The sequence below is a fragment of the Sceloporus occidentalis genome, unplaced genomic scaffold (genome assembly GCF_023333645.1).
Source record: "Sceloporus occidentalis isolate IW3139 unplaced genomic scaffold, rSceOcc1.0.p SCAF_43, whole genome shotgun sequence".
NCBI lineage: Eukaryota > Metazoa > Chordata > Lepidosauria > Squamata > Phrynosomatidae > Sceloporus > Sceloporus occidentalis.
In genome coordinates, this window is record NW_028317023.1 from 482,842 (window position 1) to 500,697 (window position 17,856).

Genomic DNA, 17,856 nt, shown 5'->3' on the forward strand with positions numbered 1-17,856 from the left:
GAAACAATAAAATAAGAACATGACATCACAACTGGCTGTTGTTTTTCTAATAGCGTTATAGAAAGAATAGAAGATATTATTTTGATGGGAAGGGAAATAATGATGAAAAATAACTGTGTTGCCTGAAATTTGATACAGCCTGCAAAAAGGTTCTATCAACACTTTTCACATTGCAAACAGGTGCACAGAGCAAAGCACTGTAGCGAGGTAACTTGATACATTGATAGCAAAAGGCACATGATACAATCTGTGACCCATTCATTAAAATTACTTTAAAGTCTTTATCGCTTGGCTTTGAAACCTTACCTAACTGAGTTTCAGGTATGCATGATTAAAGGGTTGAATTTAACTTCAGATGCCAAAAGAACATCAAAACTTCTGATACTGCAATATGTGCATGCCACAATGACTTGCTTTTAAAAGCAATCAATTGCATGATTCTGTAAATTAATATGCATGTTAACCAGCTGCTCATAAATTCTGTTTGGAATAATATTATGATAATTTCAAAATTCAAACCAATCAAATAATATAGCAGAAAATAAGTAAACTGATCAGAGTATCACCTTGTTCACATACTTATCAGATTGTTCACCCTAAGAGATTTTGATTAATTTTCAATGTGAAAAATGCAATAAAGAGTATTTGCTAGTTATGAAGCAGTCCCGGATGGCCATCTACCAAACTAGGGTGGGAGATGGCGTAGCGCACTACTAAAGGCATCTACTAAGACTCATAATAAGATTAATTCAAACAAAGCTAATATAGCTTTTCCAGAGCCAAACCAATACAATGCATGTCTGGCCCTAGAATTTCTAGTGCCCTGAGGAGTATGTTATTGTCACCATTCCTCGTATTCTTTTTCCTTGCAAACATAGGAAAAGATCTCACAACAATGTCCCTTCCCTCAGTGTCATAGGCAGCCACTTAACCTTTATGACAAAACTATCTCTAATTGAAAAAAAAGACATGAAACGTATTAAAATCCCTGATATTCTTGACTTTTTTCTTTAGCTCTTTTGAATGAAAGTTCTGCAATTGTATAATTGTAGGGAGTGCATTACATGCAACAGAAACTATCCCCCCATCTGAGGATGGTTTATTTCTTTTATGCCTGTGTGTCTTGCTACTCCTCTGTCTTTGTTTGCTTTTATCTTTACACCGAGCAATATAAAAAATACACTTATGCCATTAGGAAAAGTGATGTATCCTGGCCTAGGCTGATAAGTTTAGGCTGACAGTCCCCTTGCAGAGAAACTGTGGGGGCACTGTGAGCAGCTGGGGGGCACTGTGTGCGGCTGCTTAATGGGCCGACACAGGGGAGATCTCTGATGACTGAGGGTACTGCCCTGGGTCAAGCCTGTAGTGGTGCCAAAGGTAAATACGCTGCTGAATAGGAAATGTTTAAGACATGTATACTGGGACAAAAGGCAGGTATTTGATTAATTATGAATGGTTATATGGGTTCCCTCATTTGCATATCCTTGCTGTTTTTCTTTGCATGGCTTTGCATTTTTGCCTTTGCTTTCCTAAATCTGCAAACCTGCAGATCACTGTTGTAGGCTGCTGACATTTTAATTGTTTTCAAGCCCAAAATGCACACTGAGCTGTTTATGTATCTAATGAACTCAATTTCTCCACAGACTTTCTGAGGATGACTAAGGATTAAGACCAATGTATCCTATTTACTTGTTTAGTATGAGAGAGCATGATAAGGACTCAGGGACACTTAAAACAGAAAACAATACAGTTTTGTTTTAAATGTGGTCACCAATAATGAGAAAATGAGTTCATATTTATGTGGCATGACTTCTAGTATGCACAAAGTTTATTTCCCCAACTGTATCTAGAAGCAGATTTATATCTCTGTATAGATTTCTTTTCTCCCACTCTCTCCCCTCTGGTACAGAATACAGACTGTGTCACGTTATGATGTCATAACCCAGCTCAATGAGTCTTTCTGTAGAAGCAGAAGAGTGGCAAATAACAGGAGAACAGAAAAATTAGCGTTTAGAAACATTGACTTCCCTATGAAAACCATCAATATTATTAGAGCATGGTACAATGCCTCACACTTATTCCATAAAATGTATGTGGAAATTGTAGTAGTGTATCTTGCATTACAATTTTAAAATATTGACTGCTAATATAGGTAGTAACTACTATTTTGATCATGGTGAGTTACAGTGACCACTGTCTATCTTATCTGTAGAGGGTTTTGTGTTTGTTAACATTTAAAAATCTTCCTGCACATGTGTGGAAAGTTCGGAACCAAGCTATTCTACATGATCAAGCATCTTTTTGATATGAAGGGGCAACCCAGGAGTCAATTTCAGTGTAATATCCTACTGATTAGGAGGAAAACTCCACTCATATGCGCTCAATATGTGAACATGGCCACCAGGTGTGCATATATTATGCAACGACTGAGCAGATGGAGTACAATAAGTCACAATGAGACCCTTAGCCAAAAAAAGGCAAACATCAATGGGAAATCATGGGGCCCGAGAAACTCCAAGAGATGTTGGAGGGCACTAAGGTGGTCCATGTTGCAGGGGTAATAGCCCCCCAACCAGACAAAATAATTTCAATAGGGCCAGTCTGAATTACACCAATACAGTATGGGAGGTGGGAGCTCAGTGGGGTCATGAAACATAATGTTAAGTGGCCCCACACTAACAGCAAGGCAGCTTTCACACTGCACAAGGAGTGCTAGAGCCATGCACTAGACAAAATAAGTGGTTGTGTCTGTGTGTGTATAGGAAGGGCAGTGCCCTGGGGGCCATTTGACTATACTTGTCCCAAGGTCAAAAACTGCCAGCCCTTCCCTATATGGTTAGACCCCTGATACAATTTAAGAAACATTAATTGGTAGGTCAGGAAAGAAAGTCAGGCCACAGACTTAGGGGCATTTGTCAAACAATACACTAGTGTATTGGGCAGTTCATAAGAATGATTATATTAGCAGTGCTAATTAGGACATGCTAGGCTATAGGTCTGATAATACCAAAAAACATTAAGCCTACTTTGCGGTGTGAGACATGGCACATAGCTGTTAGAGACACAGTCACACATGAATAGACAATATGAAGGACAGACTTGGAAATTTACTTTGCACGCTGAGAACACATGATTTCCAACTACCAATATCTCAAAATAGGAAAATTTGCTGTATTGAAAAAAGGAAAAAATAATAACTAAAAAAATAAGTTGTTATTTAAAATATTTACTTCTAGATCCATTCTAAAAGTATATGATGTGGAAAAATATATAATGTTTATGTAGACAATATTAGAATAATCCACTCTTTCATGCTTTAATTAATTCATTTTCTTTTAGGGAAACACTAATAGTGGAATATTCTAATTTTGTGTATATTAACATCATATGCTTTCAGAATGGATTTACAAGTATATATTTTAAATAAGATTTTTGAAGAAATCATGTCACAGAAGTTATTTTCACGTTTTTTAATTTCAGATTTTTTTCTGTACTTGCAGCTCAAACTTTTGAGGAATAAGTAAGGGTTTTTAAGTTTCCACTACCCCATGATATGGCATATAGTACAATCAACTTGAAATAACCCTGCTCACATGCCTGCTAACATATTACCAAAACAAATGTCTTAAGGGGAAAAGTGTTTCAAGGAATGCTTTTTAATTTCTCACTGTAGTTTTGAATTCCCTTTAGTACTTAGAATAGAAACTTGAAGCCATGTATGCACTTACGTTCAAGATAAAGAGATCAACAAACAGAAACCTGGTTACTATGGTATAAATCTGCTTCTCTTTGGAAGAAAACATTTGTATGACTTGAATAAAAGCAGATCTTAATAAGGGACCCATAAGATTAATTGAGTTGCACTGTACTAGACTAAGATGTCAAATTAGGGGTAAGTTGGTAAAAAGAGTCTATTTTACTTTTACTTTGCAATGTGACAGATAATTTGATAGGACCTTTAAGTAAAAGTGTGAGGCAAGTCAACAGTTGAGTTACTTAGGAAAAATGTACACAGTTAGCGGAACTTCATTAATTGTTATATTCACTAAAATAAACTCAACTGCTAAACAAACCATAGCTCAAGTCGACTTGACTGCCTCTGTCAAGTCATAATGCTTACTCCATAGTTGAAACAGTAAGCATGGCAACTCCATAAATTTGGCTCAAGACCCAAAACTCAACAGCCAACTAAAGTGCTGACCTCACAGACAAACTCAAAAGCTGACTCACCACCAACTCAATTGGCATTCTCAACGCACTTAGCTCTGTTTTGCAGAGAACTCAAACTTTAGGGAATACTCCTGCCCATATGTTATTGTATATAATTGGTTTAGCAGGCTGTAACCCACCAGCATATGCATTTTGAAAATCTACATCTTTGTTCTATGGTTAAATATTAGAATGATGAAAATTCTGTGCATGTTTTTATGAATGCATGTAAATTTAACATTTTGAGAACTTTTCCTTATGTTTCATCTGATACATCTGATGACACTATAGAGCATACTGCTTTGGGGCTAAGCTGGTAGTTGGCACTAGACATGTGCAAATGGGCCAAAAATCAGGAGGTCTTTTTTGCTTTTATAATTTGAGAACAAAATTTATTGTCCTCATTTCCACATTCACTCTCATTCTTACTCTCTCACAGTCTTATTCACTCTCTCACACTAATTCTTGTCTACTCTCTCTCTCTCTCTAATGCTCTCTGAAGGTTTCCCTACCTTCTCTGCTGACCACTTTCACATCTTCTTGTTCTTCATCTTCTTTCTTTCCTTATTTCTTTTAATCTTCTATCTTTGTTCACTTCTCTCTGGACATAACCTGGCTCGAACTTTGGTTTGCCCTTAGGGCAAAATTGCAGTGCTTTTGGTTATGTTCTCTCCCTCGAGTGGAAGGTGGGAGGAGAGGATGTCACGAGACGCACAGCCATTTCGGCTGTGCTTCTCGTAACATCCTCTCCTCCCACCCTCCACTCGAGGGAGAGAACATAACCAAAAGCACTGCAATTTTGCCCTAAGGTAAACATCTTTCAAAATCGCAGAGCTTTCACTGACATCCTCTCTCTCGATCCTCCATTCGGGGGAGATGCCATCAGTGAAAGTACTGCGATTTGGGCAGAAGCTCACCTTAGGGCAAAATGATGGCACTTGGAAGATTGGGGGAGATGACGTAAATGGAAGCGTGGCCAATTTTCCCTACGCTTTTGCTGAAATGGTGGCACTTTCACTGACGTCCTCTCTCCCTGATTAAGGATCGAGTGATTGGATGTCACTGGAAGCACCTCCATTTTGACATAAGTTTGGCGCCAGGTTATGTCTGCAAAAATTAGAAAATTCTGAGCTTTTTGCTTTGCTTTCGTCCGCGTAAGACTAATTGGCCCCACCATGAGGTTCTCTAATGTGTTGCAATAAAGGAATAACTGACAAGGGCTGGCCCTCCTAAGAACAGGTGGCAGATTGATAACTACTGTTTCATATGCTCAGGTAGACTTCCCATTCTGAACTCAACACGAAGAAACATCAGGACAAGAAAGATTACATTTAGATCCTAATGAAGAACTATAACTCTAAAAGGAGGATGGTTGAGAGATGCATAAACTGAACGTCACTTATAGGGAATTTTAGGGGAGACATATAAATAAATAATATTCACAGCTTGCGGGTGAATATTAATGTGGATTACTGAGATACAAAGTTTTCACTTTATGTTTCCTAAGCCATGTGTAAAATAGAGCCCAGAATAACTAAATGTAATATTGGAAGTTACATACTTTTCTAGACTAGCAAGTGATATAAGTTTGTAAGATATACTTGGTTTTGTCTCTCCTAAAATTAATTGATACTTATTTCAATAACAGAACACATAAAGTAAAGTTAGGTTGCAGGACATGAACTTTACTTAAATTTACTTTTTATTGTGGTCTTTAAATTTTCAAAAACATTAATTTCATCAGACTCCCTAGGTGAGGAGTGCTTTACCAAGTAAAATAGATCTACATTTTAAAGTGTTTCCTTTGCTTTAGCCAAGTGTTGTAATTTCAGGTTCTCACAATAAAGTGGATTTGAGTGGCCAATGCTAATAAAGGATATCCAAAACCTGCTCTAAGTGAATGTTTAGTAACAATGTGTTGGTCTAAATTAAATGTGCAGAATGAAAATAGCCACACACATCTGCTTATTAATAAAAAGAATGTTGGAAAAAACATACAGTGCTTCCGGTAGGTGCCATGTGTTTCATTTATTTAGCACCTGAAGTGATGGTCTGTAAGTTTTGGACCATCATCTAAAGATGACTGTAGATGACCAGGTTTTCTTTTGATAACTACACTTCCTTCATTATATGTGTTTGCCTACACTTTTATATGCCTCTTATAATGTTCCGACCCAGAAAAAGACCGCCAGTATTGCTATCCAGAGGGTAGGACTACAAATGTCAGTAAAAAATACCAATGGAGACAAAGTGGAGATAGTTAAGACAAAGAAAAACATGCATCAATCAAGACAGGCCAATGAGATTTTGGCAGCCATGATTGTAGTGACAAAATCATGAATCATATCTTGAAGAATGCGGACCCTTAGCCTCATTAACATTGTCATGGATATAATACATAATGAACATATACATAGTGGAAACTCCCGAAAGAACCATCAAATGTTGTCGCAATGGGCTAAAGTTAGACCACACTTAAATCATTTGTGAGCTTAGTCTTGCATTATTCTGTTATGTTCACTACTTCATTTATATCTAGCTAACTACCTGTGTTGCTCATGTTCTCAGCTACACCCGTGTCCAAATTTCTCCTTAACAAAGTCATCATCCTACTGTTCCCAAAATTTCCATGATCGTTTCCCAACATTTCTACATGTCATCCCTTTAACCCTAATCTTTTTTGGACTCTAGGAATCAAAAATTAAAAGAGAATCTTTCATTCCCAAGCTGGTCATCTCCTAGTGTGTTTCCTTATTGCTTCTGTGGCAAACAAAGTCTTTTTACAGATAGAGCACATTTATCTATTGAAAGTTGTGTCCTTTTCCGTTCACTCTGTAACACAGTCCCAAACAAAAAAATATCTATATATAAAACAAAGATAATTTATTTACTTAAGCTGGACTTAAGTCCTATTTTATGGCATATTTGCCTCATAAAGGATGTAACAATCCCGCTCCACATGAGATAAATATAACACACGGTGTGTATGTTATAAAAAAGATTACAGGAAATTAAACAATTTCATGATCTCCATTTGATGTGCTTGCACCTCACTATATGTTTTATATGCTAACAGGTATTCTCATTTTGTGGAAATTGTCTGATTATGGTATGATACTGTATGTACAGCCACTCACTTATTCATATTAATGTACACATACATCTGAACATTTCAAATGGCATAAACCAGTTATAGGCATGTCTAGAAGTGCCAAGACCCACGTAAGCAGGTCGGGTAGGAGCCCAGTCGCAGGGGATACAATGGGTTCTGTCTGTACCCCACGATGCATGACGGCTAGAGGGATGGCGCAATGAAACACTGCACAGGCAGAATACTATGTAAGGTACTGTATTGATGAAGGTGACAGGAACAACAAGTACAGGCAGTAAGTCTCTAGGCAGGAAGCCCACTGGCAGGGCAGACGGCAGGATCAACACAGGGTCAGGTACAGGGCCAAAGCAGAGCGGTCCAAACACTTTAATGCAACGGCCCCGACTGTAGGGCAGGGCAGGTCTTTTAAAGGCAGGGTTTCACTATGAGCACTCCAGAGGAAGGAGGGTGGCCACTAGTGGTAGCAGATGGACATGACAGCAAAATAATTATGCATGGTCCAGGCTAGCAGGGGTGGAATCCTGACAAGAAGTGACATGAGTATTTATATGCATACCTGGGCACTTTCTGGGTTTGACCTGGAGTCTAAAAGGGACTGTTCGTCCTTAATAATGAGTATTATGAGAGATATGTGTACATGCCATTCAGAAGGAGGTAAGGGTATATTACACAAGATGTTAAAAAATTATTTTTTATATTAAGGCAAGGCAAGGGATCGCCACTTTTTATAGCCACTTAATTTTTTTTTTTTTAAGTAACAATAATAATAAAAATAATACAATTAATTTAGTGATTTAATTGTAATTTTAAATCAGTACTGAAACATAACATTTTCAGAGAATAACGATGATAGAGATAGCACTGCTTTATAATACAATTACACATATGGCTTTTTCATTTTTACTATACATTGTCATAAAACTGATTATACAATTCTTATTCCTTGAAAAACTAAAATCTAATTGTGTGTTTTGAGTAAATGCTCTGGCAGGAAATGTTGTTAGAAAATCTTTAAAAACAGAGATTGCGAGTAATGTGTGGAATGCAGCACTTAAACCATTTCTTGCCAAGAAATAAGGTCACTACTGATCATTAAGCCCAAACTGTATTACAAATGATACAATATGCTGCTGAATTAAATATTAATTATTTACTGCACTTGGGAAGAGAATAAAAAATAAATTAAATATTTTTAAAGTTAATATTAATATTGGAAAAATACCTGAATCCGTATTTACAACAATGATTTCTTTACTATGGATTATATATATATATATATATATATATATATATATATCAATCACAGCGTGGGGACAGAGGCATGACCACCTGTACGCCTTGTCCGAATAGCCACCTCATGACACTAGGTTCTGGAGGGGAGCATGTGGGAGCAACAATAGACCAAAAACATCATTTAACAGGCCACTAAAAAACATCACATGCTATGTTCTGATTTATATTTATCATCTCTGACATCACAGCTAATTCCACCAATAGAACAGAATGAAAAATTTGTTAATTCTTCATTACCCTTTAATAGTTTTGTGATACTCCCTGTGTTCTGCAAAAACTGATTTATCTGTGATCAAGCCAGCGATAAATTGTGATTTAAAATGGTAGTTGCTTCATACTACACAACAGTGGTAATTGTAGTACTTATTTTAATGACATTTAAGGATACTGATAGGGGAAGTAAAATAATAATATTCAATAAACATATTTTTCTTTGAGTATAAAATTTTGTGCTATAAAGCTATAAAGTGTATTGCCAAATTTAATTTTTTTTCAAATAAGCTTCCTTCATCTACAGACCTGGTGGGAGCCATCATAGTCAGTTATGTAATATTTTGCGTAAGGTTCCCTGACAATGGACTGAGCTAACTGCTGAAAGATATCAGTCATGATAAATCCCGGCAGGGTCAGCTCAGACTTTCATATTTCCGAGGTTGATAAAATGAGTACCATCAATTGAGTAATGATAACATCTATTATTCAGCTGGTGATTTGGTTAATTCTGAGAGCACGAGCTAAAAGCAAGAAAAAGGAGCTATGTAAAAACTACTTGTTATGTTAAAGGTCCAGTTTAAAGAAATATTGTTACGTTGGAAACAAGAAACATAAAAGTTGCTGAACCTTGGACCTAAACTCCTCTGAACCATCTATTGCAGTTTTGCTAAAATTGTTATATTGGCGGATCCGAAAGTAACATATTTTACTAGCATTTATATGTCTCTTTGCTGTTATGTGATATTAATCAGGTATTACCTGGTCAGTTATAAAATTCCATACTTCTAAGTTGTTGATTGATTTAAAATAGTGGCACCTTATTCTGTAGTGTTTCACTTAGCATTTTGGATTTAAAAAAAAAAAAATGGTGAAGAGAGTCCTTTCTCAAGCAACCGTTCACTCTCCAAGGAGGTGAGATATACTGTACCATTGTTACTAGCAGCCATTTTGAATTCCGCTGCCATTCTACTGTTTCATTATCGTCGGTATCTCCCATTAGGAAAAAGACTGGTAACCATATATCTACCCCTTAGGGTGCTCAGTTTAATATACAATTTACATGCCATATTTTTGTTTCCTGCATAGAGTCCCAAATACTGGGTAATCTGATTCAAGATAAGATACTTGCCAACCCTAGATCATGGTATATATCGAAGTAAAGCTTACCTTAGCGTCAAGATAATATATTGTGAATTGCAGTGTCATGGAGCTGGATAGTCTGACCGACTACCTCCGCTGACTTGTGCTGCCTTAGCCTGAGACAACACACTCTTTTCCCGGTTTCCCAGTCACTAGCAGAGACTCAGTGTAGGGTATAACCAAAACGAAGACTACTTTATTTTTCACACATGGCTGGATATAGCCATCAAAGCACACATTAACATGAATCCAGATATTGGGATACAATAGGTACACAACCGGCCACTTAATGTGCCTCCCAGAGTCAGTAAAGGGATTAACAGTACAATGGGGTCCCAACTTCCACTATCTATTACTGGCCAAAATCATTTCCAGGGATGGCTTGGCCGGGGTAAATGCCTGTAGTGGTAGAACTGGGGGGGTTGACTTATACAACATAGTAGTGCACCATGAGGTGGGAGTGGTGGGTCTGACATTAAACTAAAACAATGGTGGTCACTCCCTGGTTGCATATCCTGGCTGTCTGTCAGAGATAATCTCCTCAGCAAGTGATGAGATGATATACTGCTGTGGGTAGACACAGAACTCTTTACAAAGCCAGGGCCCATAGTCTGTAGGTAGGCTGGCTTTCAGGCCTCTCCAGTGGTCCCATTGATGGAGGGTTCTGTCACATGCAGCATCATGAATGATTATGTTAATAAAAAAAGACTTACTTTTGCTTCAAGATTATTTATTCTTTCCGCCAAAGCAGCAAATCTTGTACAGTTCATACATTCTGTAAAAACAAAAAAAGAAAAGTGACACACACATACTATGTATATAGTATATTGTTTTTTTAAAGAGAAAGTCATGTTTATATTCGTACTGTTCATTTTTCATAAAATTTGAAGACTCCACAGCCTCCTTGTGCCCTGCACGTTTCCCTTCTATAACCTGGTACATTATCCTGTTTAGTAGGCTACTATACTAACAGCATGGATGGGTCCATTGAGTTCATTGCTATGCCCTACCTTGAGGTAGAATGCAAGTGAACACATGTGCAGAAATGGATTGATGCTGCCAGACAGATTTGCAGAGGCAGCTACCAAGAAAGTAATATCCTGCTTGACTTACTGGAAGGCAGAAATCATTGAAATAAGCAATTCTTGCAATACAAGCAATTCTGTTTTGCTCAAACAACATGGTATAAGTGCCCCTCTGTTATTTCCTAAAAATCCATCGTATCTCCTAAATATCACAGTCCATCAGATATCATCATATAACCCTTGTCTTTTTAAGGATTATACTGGGTACAAACTATTCAGTAACCAACAAGACAATAAAAAATTAAATTAGAATACAAAACATTTTATCAAGTTCTCACTGTTTTGTATCTAATTCAATTAAAGCATTCCTATCCTGAATTTATCAAAGCTTGGGTCTTGGGCTGGGTGAAAATCCAAGGTATGAAAAATATTGTAAGGAGTCATATGGACACCAGCCATTGATACAATGTAACAGCCTACCAAAGCCAGCAATGCCTATGGTGATAGTGATGCTCCCAGAATTGTTACCTAAATGTGGGTTATAAACTGCCCTGTTCCTCCCTCCTTAAGTAAGGCGCAGTTAATGTTTTTTTTTAACAGTCTGGTTTGGAGAACCTGATGGTCTCTATAGAGCCTGACATCCCCTCTGATATCAGGCATAGCTAACCATTCACTCACAGATGCGTTATAATGAACACAGCAATGGCTCTAATAATGTCTTTTCAGTCAGATCCTATCTGTGTGTCATTAACCTCTTCAGTGCTAAAACTTGCATGCTTGTACGTTGTTAACATCATAAAATGCTGAAGCGCAAAACTTCCGTGTGTGTGTGTAGTTAATCTTTTCAATGGTGGTGTGATAAAATGTCTCTGCATGTGTCTTCAGTGCTAAAGTGCAAAACTTACATATGCAAATAGCGTTTGGGCAGCTGGCTGACAACAACTCATACTTACCTCATCTCATACCGCCTACTCATCCGCAGTCTGTCCCTTTAAGACTAAAGTACAAATTGCTATACCTTACCTCCCCTTCTGCCAAATATCTCAGCTTCTTTGAGGTAAAATAGTTAATTGATCTTGAATTAAGTGGTGTTAAAACTTGTGAAGGTGACAGTTCCCCTTTAAGTAACTTTTGAAAAGTAAATAAGAGGAGAATAGTGCAGGCAGAGACAGCATTACTTCATCCCTGTGGATGCATCTTCCCTATCTCTCAGTATTCCTTATAAAGCTATCCCTGGTCATTACTTACAGATAGCACACATAAGGAAATAATCTGCATATGTTCTATGAGAAAACATGAACAAATACAGATGATTTAAGCATCAAACAATATTTTCTAATAGAAAGGGAAAGATTAGTGTTTCACGTATCTCGGAATGGCTTTCTCAAGTCCTTTGGGTCCTATCTCGTGTAAAAAAAAAAAGAGAGAAGTATAGCTGAGATTTTAAAATGTTGTATTATATCTGTCATTTCTCAAATTGTCCTTATATAACCCCCTTAGTCTGTATTTAGAAAAAGCAATCTTTACTTCAACACAGGTAAGTATCAAGATTAAAAATATATAAATATACTATTACAAGTATGTTGTAATAATAATAAAAATAATAACATGGTACATTTTATAATGACGTTTTTTATTGCATGTTCTATCACTTCAAACATGGATCAAATGAACAAAGCCTGGACCATACACCCCAACATTTCCAATAGCAATAGAGGGGCTCTTGCTTTAGAGGCAGGAGAGGAGTGGAGTTGTGGCCAAGTTGTAGTGTTTTACCCAGACTTTTTAGGTGACCATGTCACCCATCAATAACTATTTGTCATTTGCAACACTGCAGTTGTTTAGAGAAAAAGTAATGTATTTTTATTTACACAAATTCCTTTCTGAATGCATTATATGTAGTTGAAATGTACATTATGACCCTTTGTGACTTTTAGAACCCAATGATATACTAATACCCACCACAAATTTGAAATGTTTAACTCCTTTGGTCAAGAGTTTGGTCCCTAAACATTATCTAAAATCTATTTAGCAAGTTTAGTAAGAGCTATGACAAACAAAGTGCTAATTCTCCTTTTTACATACAGTCACAGAATAATTAGAAATATAAACCAGCATTGCAAGGTATCTGGATTGTATTTTGGCTCGCTAAAGCACTGTAGACAGACCACTAACAAGCTATTCCGCTGTGGTGTGGCCATGAGAGATGAGTGCGCTGTGACTGTTCTTATGCCATGTAAATCTAGTATACTTGCCAAGGAATGATTAAAACAAACATACATTTTAAAGCATTGCAGACGATGGTCATCTCAGTCCGTTTCCCAAGCAATTTTTAAATTAATATAAAATTATATATAAAAAAATATTTTGCAGTACTTTACATGTCTACTTTTTTTTATAGTAAACAATGAAAAACAATTATCCTCACTGCGTCCCTTGTACTGAAAAGATGGTACAGGAATTGTAAATATCTACATGCACCTCAAGCTAAATATACATAATATCAGTCTTTTTCTGCTTTACTTTAGGTGTATACTTTATCTGTATATATAGGTTTGCTGTATCATGAATGTTAAAGAAATTATTTCACTGTGAGTTCTAACACTACACTATACCAATAACCTTTACATTAAACTCTGTTCTTTTTTTTTTTAAATCTGATATTTCAAATACATTAATATCAATGAAACTCATCAACCATTTTGACAAGATGCTAATATTTGCCTCAATCTTGTTATATCCCAGAAATTTACTTTCTGGAACACATCATATACTTAGAGTCACAGAACATGCATCAGGTCTAATTGCATAACCCTATGATCCCTGCCATGTCTCAAAGGTTCATTACATCACTAACTACGCCATCATTCATATCCCACTGAGATAAGTAAAATCTGTCACACGGGTCAAATGTACAATGAAAATGTACTTAATGGTTTTTCAGACATTTTCCAGTCTCAAGTAAAGCTACAAGTTCTTAACCTTTCAGCGTGGGTGACTTAGCAGTATATTGGGTAAGGAGATCCTCACCTTATTTCAGGTTAACTAAATATTTACCATGAATAGGGCAACCAAAGTCAAGCTATTGCCCCTGTTTTATAAGTGATCAGTCTGGCAAACTGTGTTTATAGACCGAGACATAGAAGTAGTAGAGTAAGCAGAGAAATAAAAACACTAGATTTCATACACAATTTTGAAAGCAAAAACGAGTGTGTACATACATAGACAGGCAGCCAGCGTCTAACCTGGATGCCATGCTTAAGGAAGTGGCCTAGGAATACTGATGGACAAAATTAATTTGACATTCAGACCCTCACCAAATCGCAGTGCCCAATCATGTCTAACACACATGATTACTTGCCAAAATGGAGTGTGTAAAAAGCACACAGCATGAACACTAAAATAATCTAGCCATGGTGTAAACATTGGGACAACATCATATACTAGACACCACTTGCCAATTGAATATAAAAATAGGGGAGATCTCTGATATCCCCAACTGGCCCCAGGAGAAGAGCACCAGGGTACTTGATCATCCAATAATGCTATCTGCCCCTGGTTATATGGCAGAGGGGCTAGTGCCCCCTGGACCTGCCACTGTAGGCCAAGGCTTTGCCTCTATGCCTACAATACCTGGGAAGGGTAGGTTCCCTGGATCTTTCCTTTTTTGAGGAGACTGGCTTCGTGAAGAGGTGAGGCTATCCGCATATAGGGGTGGGGCTGTCCATATGTAGAATGGCTAACCCCAGACAGTCTTTAGTATGTGAGGTGTGAGAAAGGAAATGGATAAGGAGTAGACAGAAAGAGGACAGGAGTGAGCAAATGCCACTCCCTGTCTAGAGAAGGAAGAAACTGACCAGGAGACCTGGGGAAGCAGAGCTTGACCTGGAGACTGTGGGTCAAACCCTGAAGGTTGCCAGGTATGCCTACATCAAGACACCATTTTCCTCACACATTATGTAGCTAGCACTGGAACAACAGTCCTTATGAAAACGAACTCACAGATATAAATGCTTAAATGCACATAATGGGTTATCACTTAGCTTAGACATTGTTGAACTTTAACAAAGCAACATCATGTCATTGGCAAACCCAGCTCAATGTTTCTCTGTTACTTGGATGCATCTGGTAGTTAGTATATTTACAGAACTATGTGTGATGATTATTTCCATAGAAACAAAAATAGTTGATCTAATGTTTTAGTACATTGATTTCATAAAGCTCTAAATTATTGAGAGTGTCATTTTCTGTATAAACAGGAAATACTTTTATTTTCTTCTCACCAAAATAGATCACGGAGAACACATTTTGGCATGTTAACTACATGTATATGCAAGAGCATTTTTTGCTCAAAGAGTGAAATGGGTGAGGCTTGTTTTGTCTGGCATCTATTGCAGTATTTTCTACAATTGATAATGCATTCTCTATCATGGAAATCAAGCGTTCTTTTTCTGGAAAGGTTTATTCAGACCTTATGGGTAAGATCTATATTTCAATATAGAAAGGTGAGCTGAGACAAAGCGTTTCATCTTGCCAACTTCACTCTGCTTGAATAACAAAGTTGGCCCTTCATGATGCATATCCACATTTTTAAAATTAAATCTCACCAGTTTAACTATACATTACGCAGTGACAACATTACTCTTTAAATATTCAAATATTTGGCCCTTCAAATATTTACCCTTTAATCAATTATATATTTACCTTGGGCAGCGCCTTTAAACAGCCTCCGTCCTTACTGTAGAGCACCCAAAAGACGTTGGGTGCCGAAACCTGGGGTGTCAAAGGACCAATAGAAACTACCCTTTAAAGACCACTTTTTATATATCCTGAGTTGCAATTACTAGATGGTCTACCATTTTCTGATTTTGTTTTCAGTTTATCTGGAAATGTCCACTAGTCTCTTCATGTTAGATTGATGTAAATATCACAGCGCTCTGTGTCTTAAAGGCGCTTAGCACCTTGTAATGTATTCCTTGGAGGCTGTGGTGGCTGGTCGGTCCATTACATACAGAGCAGTGCCTGGGAGATCGCTCAAAAGAGCCAGCCTAGGCCTGAATACATTACAAAACCATTCCACATTTCTGTAGAAAAATATAATTAATTCAAAGCATGATGCCCTTGTTAAACTGGATGATCGAGTATATCTTTGGGGAATTTGTAATACTGCAAGCTTTCTCTTTTTTTGATGAGTCTTTCCCTTCTGCTACCCCGTTGCATGCTAGCACACACCTAGAGGTGCCAACGCAAATCTCCTTAATAATTTTCCAACTCAAAAAAAAAATCATGCCAAGAAATTACAGAATTAATGTAAATTTACAGCTTTTAAATCAAATTGTTTTCATCAGAAGTATTACAAAATCAGTTGCACATTTTATTGGTATGCATTTTATCCACCCCAATTACAAACACTTCACATAGTGACGGATAACATGAAACTTTCCAGAATCCAAAATTTAGGGACATGTGTTTTACAATTAGGTTTCCATGAAGTAAGGTAATTTAATACAAACTTGTATTTTTTTTAGCCCTGTACATTACCAGAGCACTCTTCATGCAGCCACCACTGGGGTGGACTGGCAGGACATTACTGGCAACTAGCTATAAATATCACCCTCCAAAGAGAAGAAAGGTACATTGATGTCATTAAAGTAATATTAAAGGAAAGTGGAGACATATGAAATCTGAAACAGCTGAATGAGAAAGAGTCCTGCACCCAAACTCATATAATGCATTCCACTTATGCCGGTAATGAATTGGAACTGTAATGGTACACATGGTGTGAAACATAACAGCATGGGCATAGCCACTTAATATGTTATATAGCATATTTCTTTGATATTTTAAGACTTGTAAAGTAGATGGGGCTGTAAAGACACTATAGGATAAGCTAGCACTTGAAGCTATGTAAAAAAAAATATATTCAACAACACAGGTCTGTTCCCAGAAACATGTCAGGCTGGGGTAACCAAGTTATGCAATGGAATATATTAGTTTGCCTCTTAAAAAGGGGACAGCCAAGATGCAACATGCGTTGAATCCTTAACATCCCTTCTTGCTTATGGCCATACACATAGCCCAGAAACAATGTGGATAAATGGCCTAAGCATTTGTTGAAGTATTTATTAGATACACAACATTAGAGGATATAGCCAAAACAAAATATATTGAGAAATAACTCTATGGGAGAAACACTGCTATGCATGATAATCTACAATGAATATCTGCACTGCTTGTACCATCATATGAGGGTGGCATCATGTCCTCCATGATCATGAATCCATGAATCCATCTCAATGTAATCCTGAATACTGCCTGCCAATGCTTACCTTCCAAAAGATACAGCACTGTTGATACAATTAGGGACGGAAGGTTAGTGTTACAATCTGCTCTACAATCTATCCTTTTTTAACCCTGTGCTCTTGTTTTTAACATGGATCTTTGACACTGCTTGCATGGGCATATACAGACTCAGACTAGCCATTGGGTATATCTGAAAATGCATTCCAATTAACACTGGGACACTTTGCAAGCCAAGTAGGCATATATTTCCATATTACTGGGTATTGGAATTAAACACACACTTTATGGGCAGGGAAACAAATGTCATCAAACTAATACATCTTAGATGTTTTTTTTTGATAACAGAGGAAACAAAATATGTTGTCTGAAAACGAATAGGCCAAAATGAAAGGATTTCGGGCCTTGTGCTATATATACACTGTGCTGTGAAAAAGTATTTGTCCCTTCACGATTTCTTGTAACAGGCAACATTTGTAAGGGTGGGATAAGGTGAAATGAGAGAACTTCATCAAATTAATATGCAGTCACTATTTCGTCACAGATCTCAGTTTCAGTAAATGA

The 17,856-nt window shown here is 37.1% G+C and overlaps 1 protein-coding gene across 1 annotated transcript in view; it reads right to left on the minus strand.

The window, feature by feature from the left end:
- Nucleotides 1–17,856, minus strand: part of LOC149289649 (collagen alpha-1(XXVI) chain-like) — a 168,301-nt gene that overhangs the window by 14,920 nt on the left and 135,525 nt on the right. Inside the window, exon 4 of the mRNA XM_089490210.1 lies at nt 10,681–10,742. Within this exon, the coding sequence (XP_089346336.1) occupies nt 10,681–10,742 (62 nt within the window). The remainder of the gene's footprint in view (nt 1–10,680; nt 10,743–17,856) is intronic.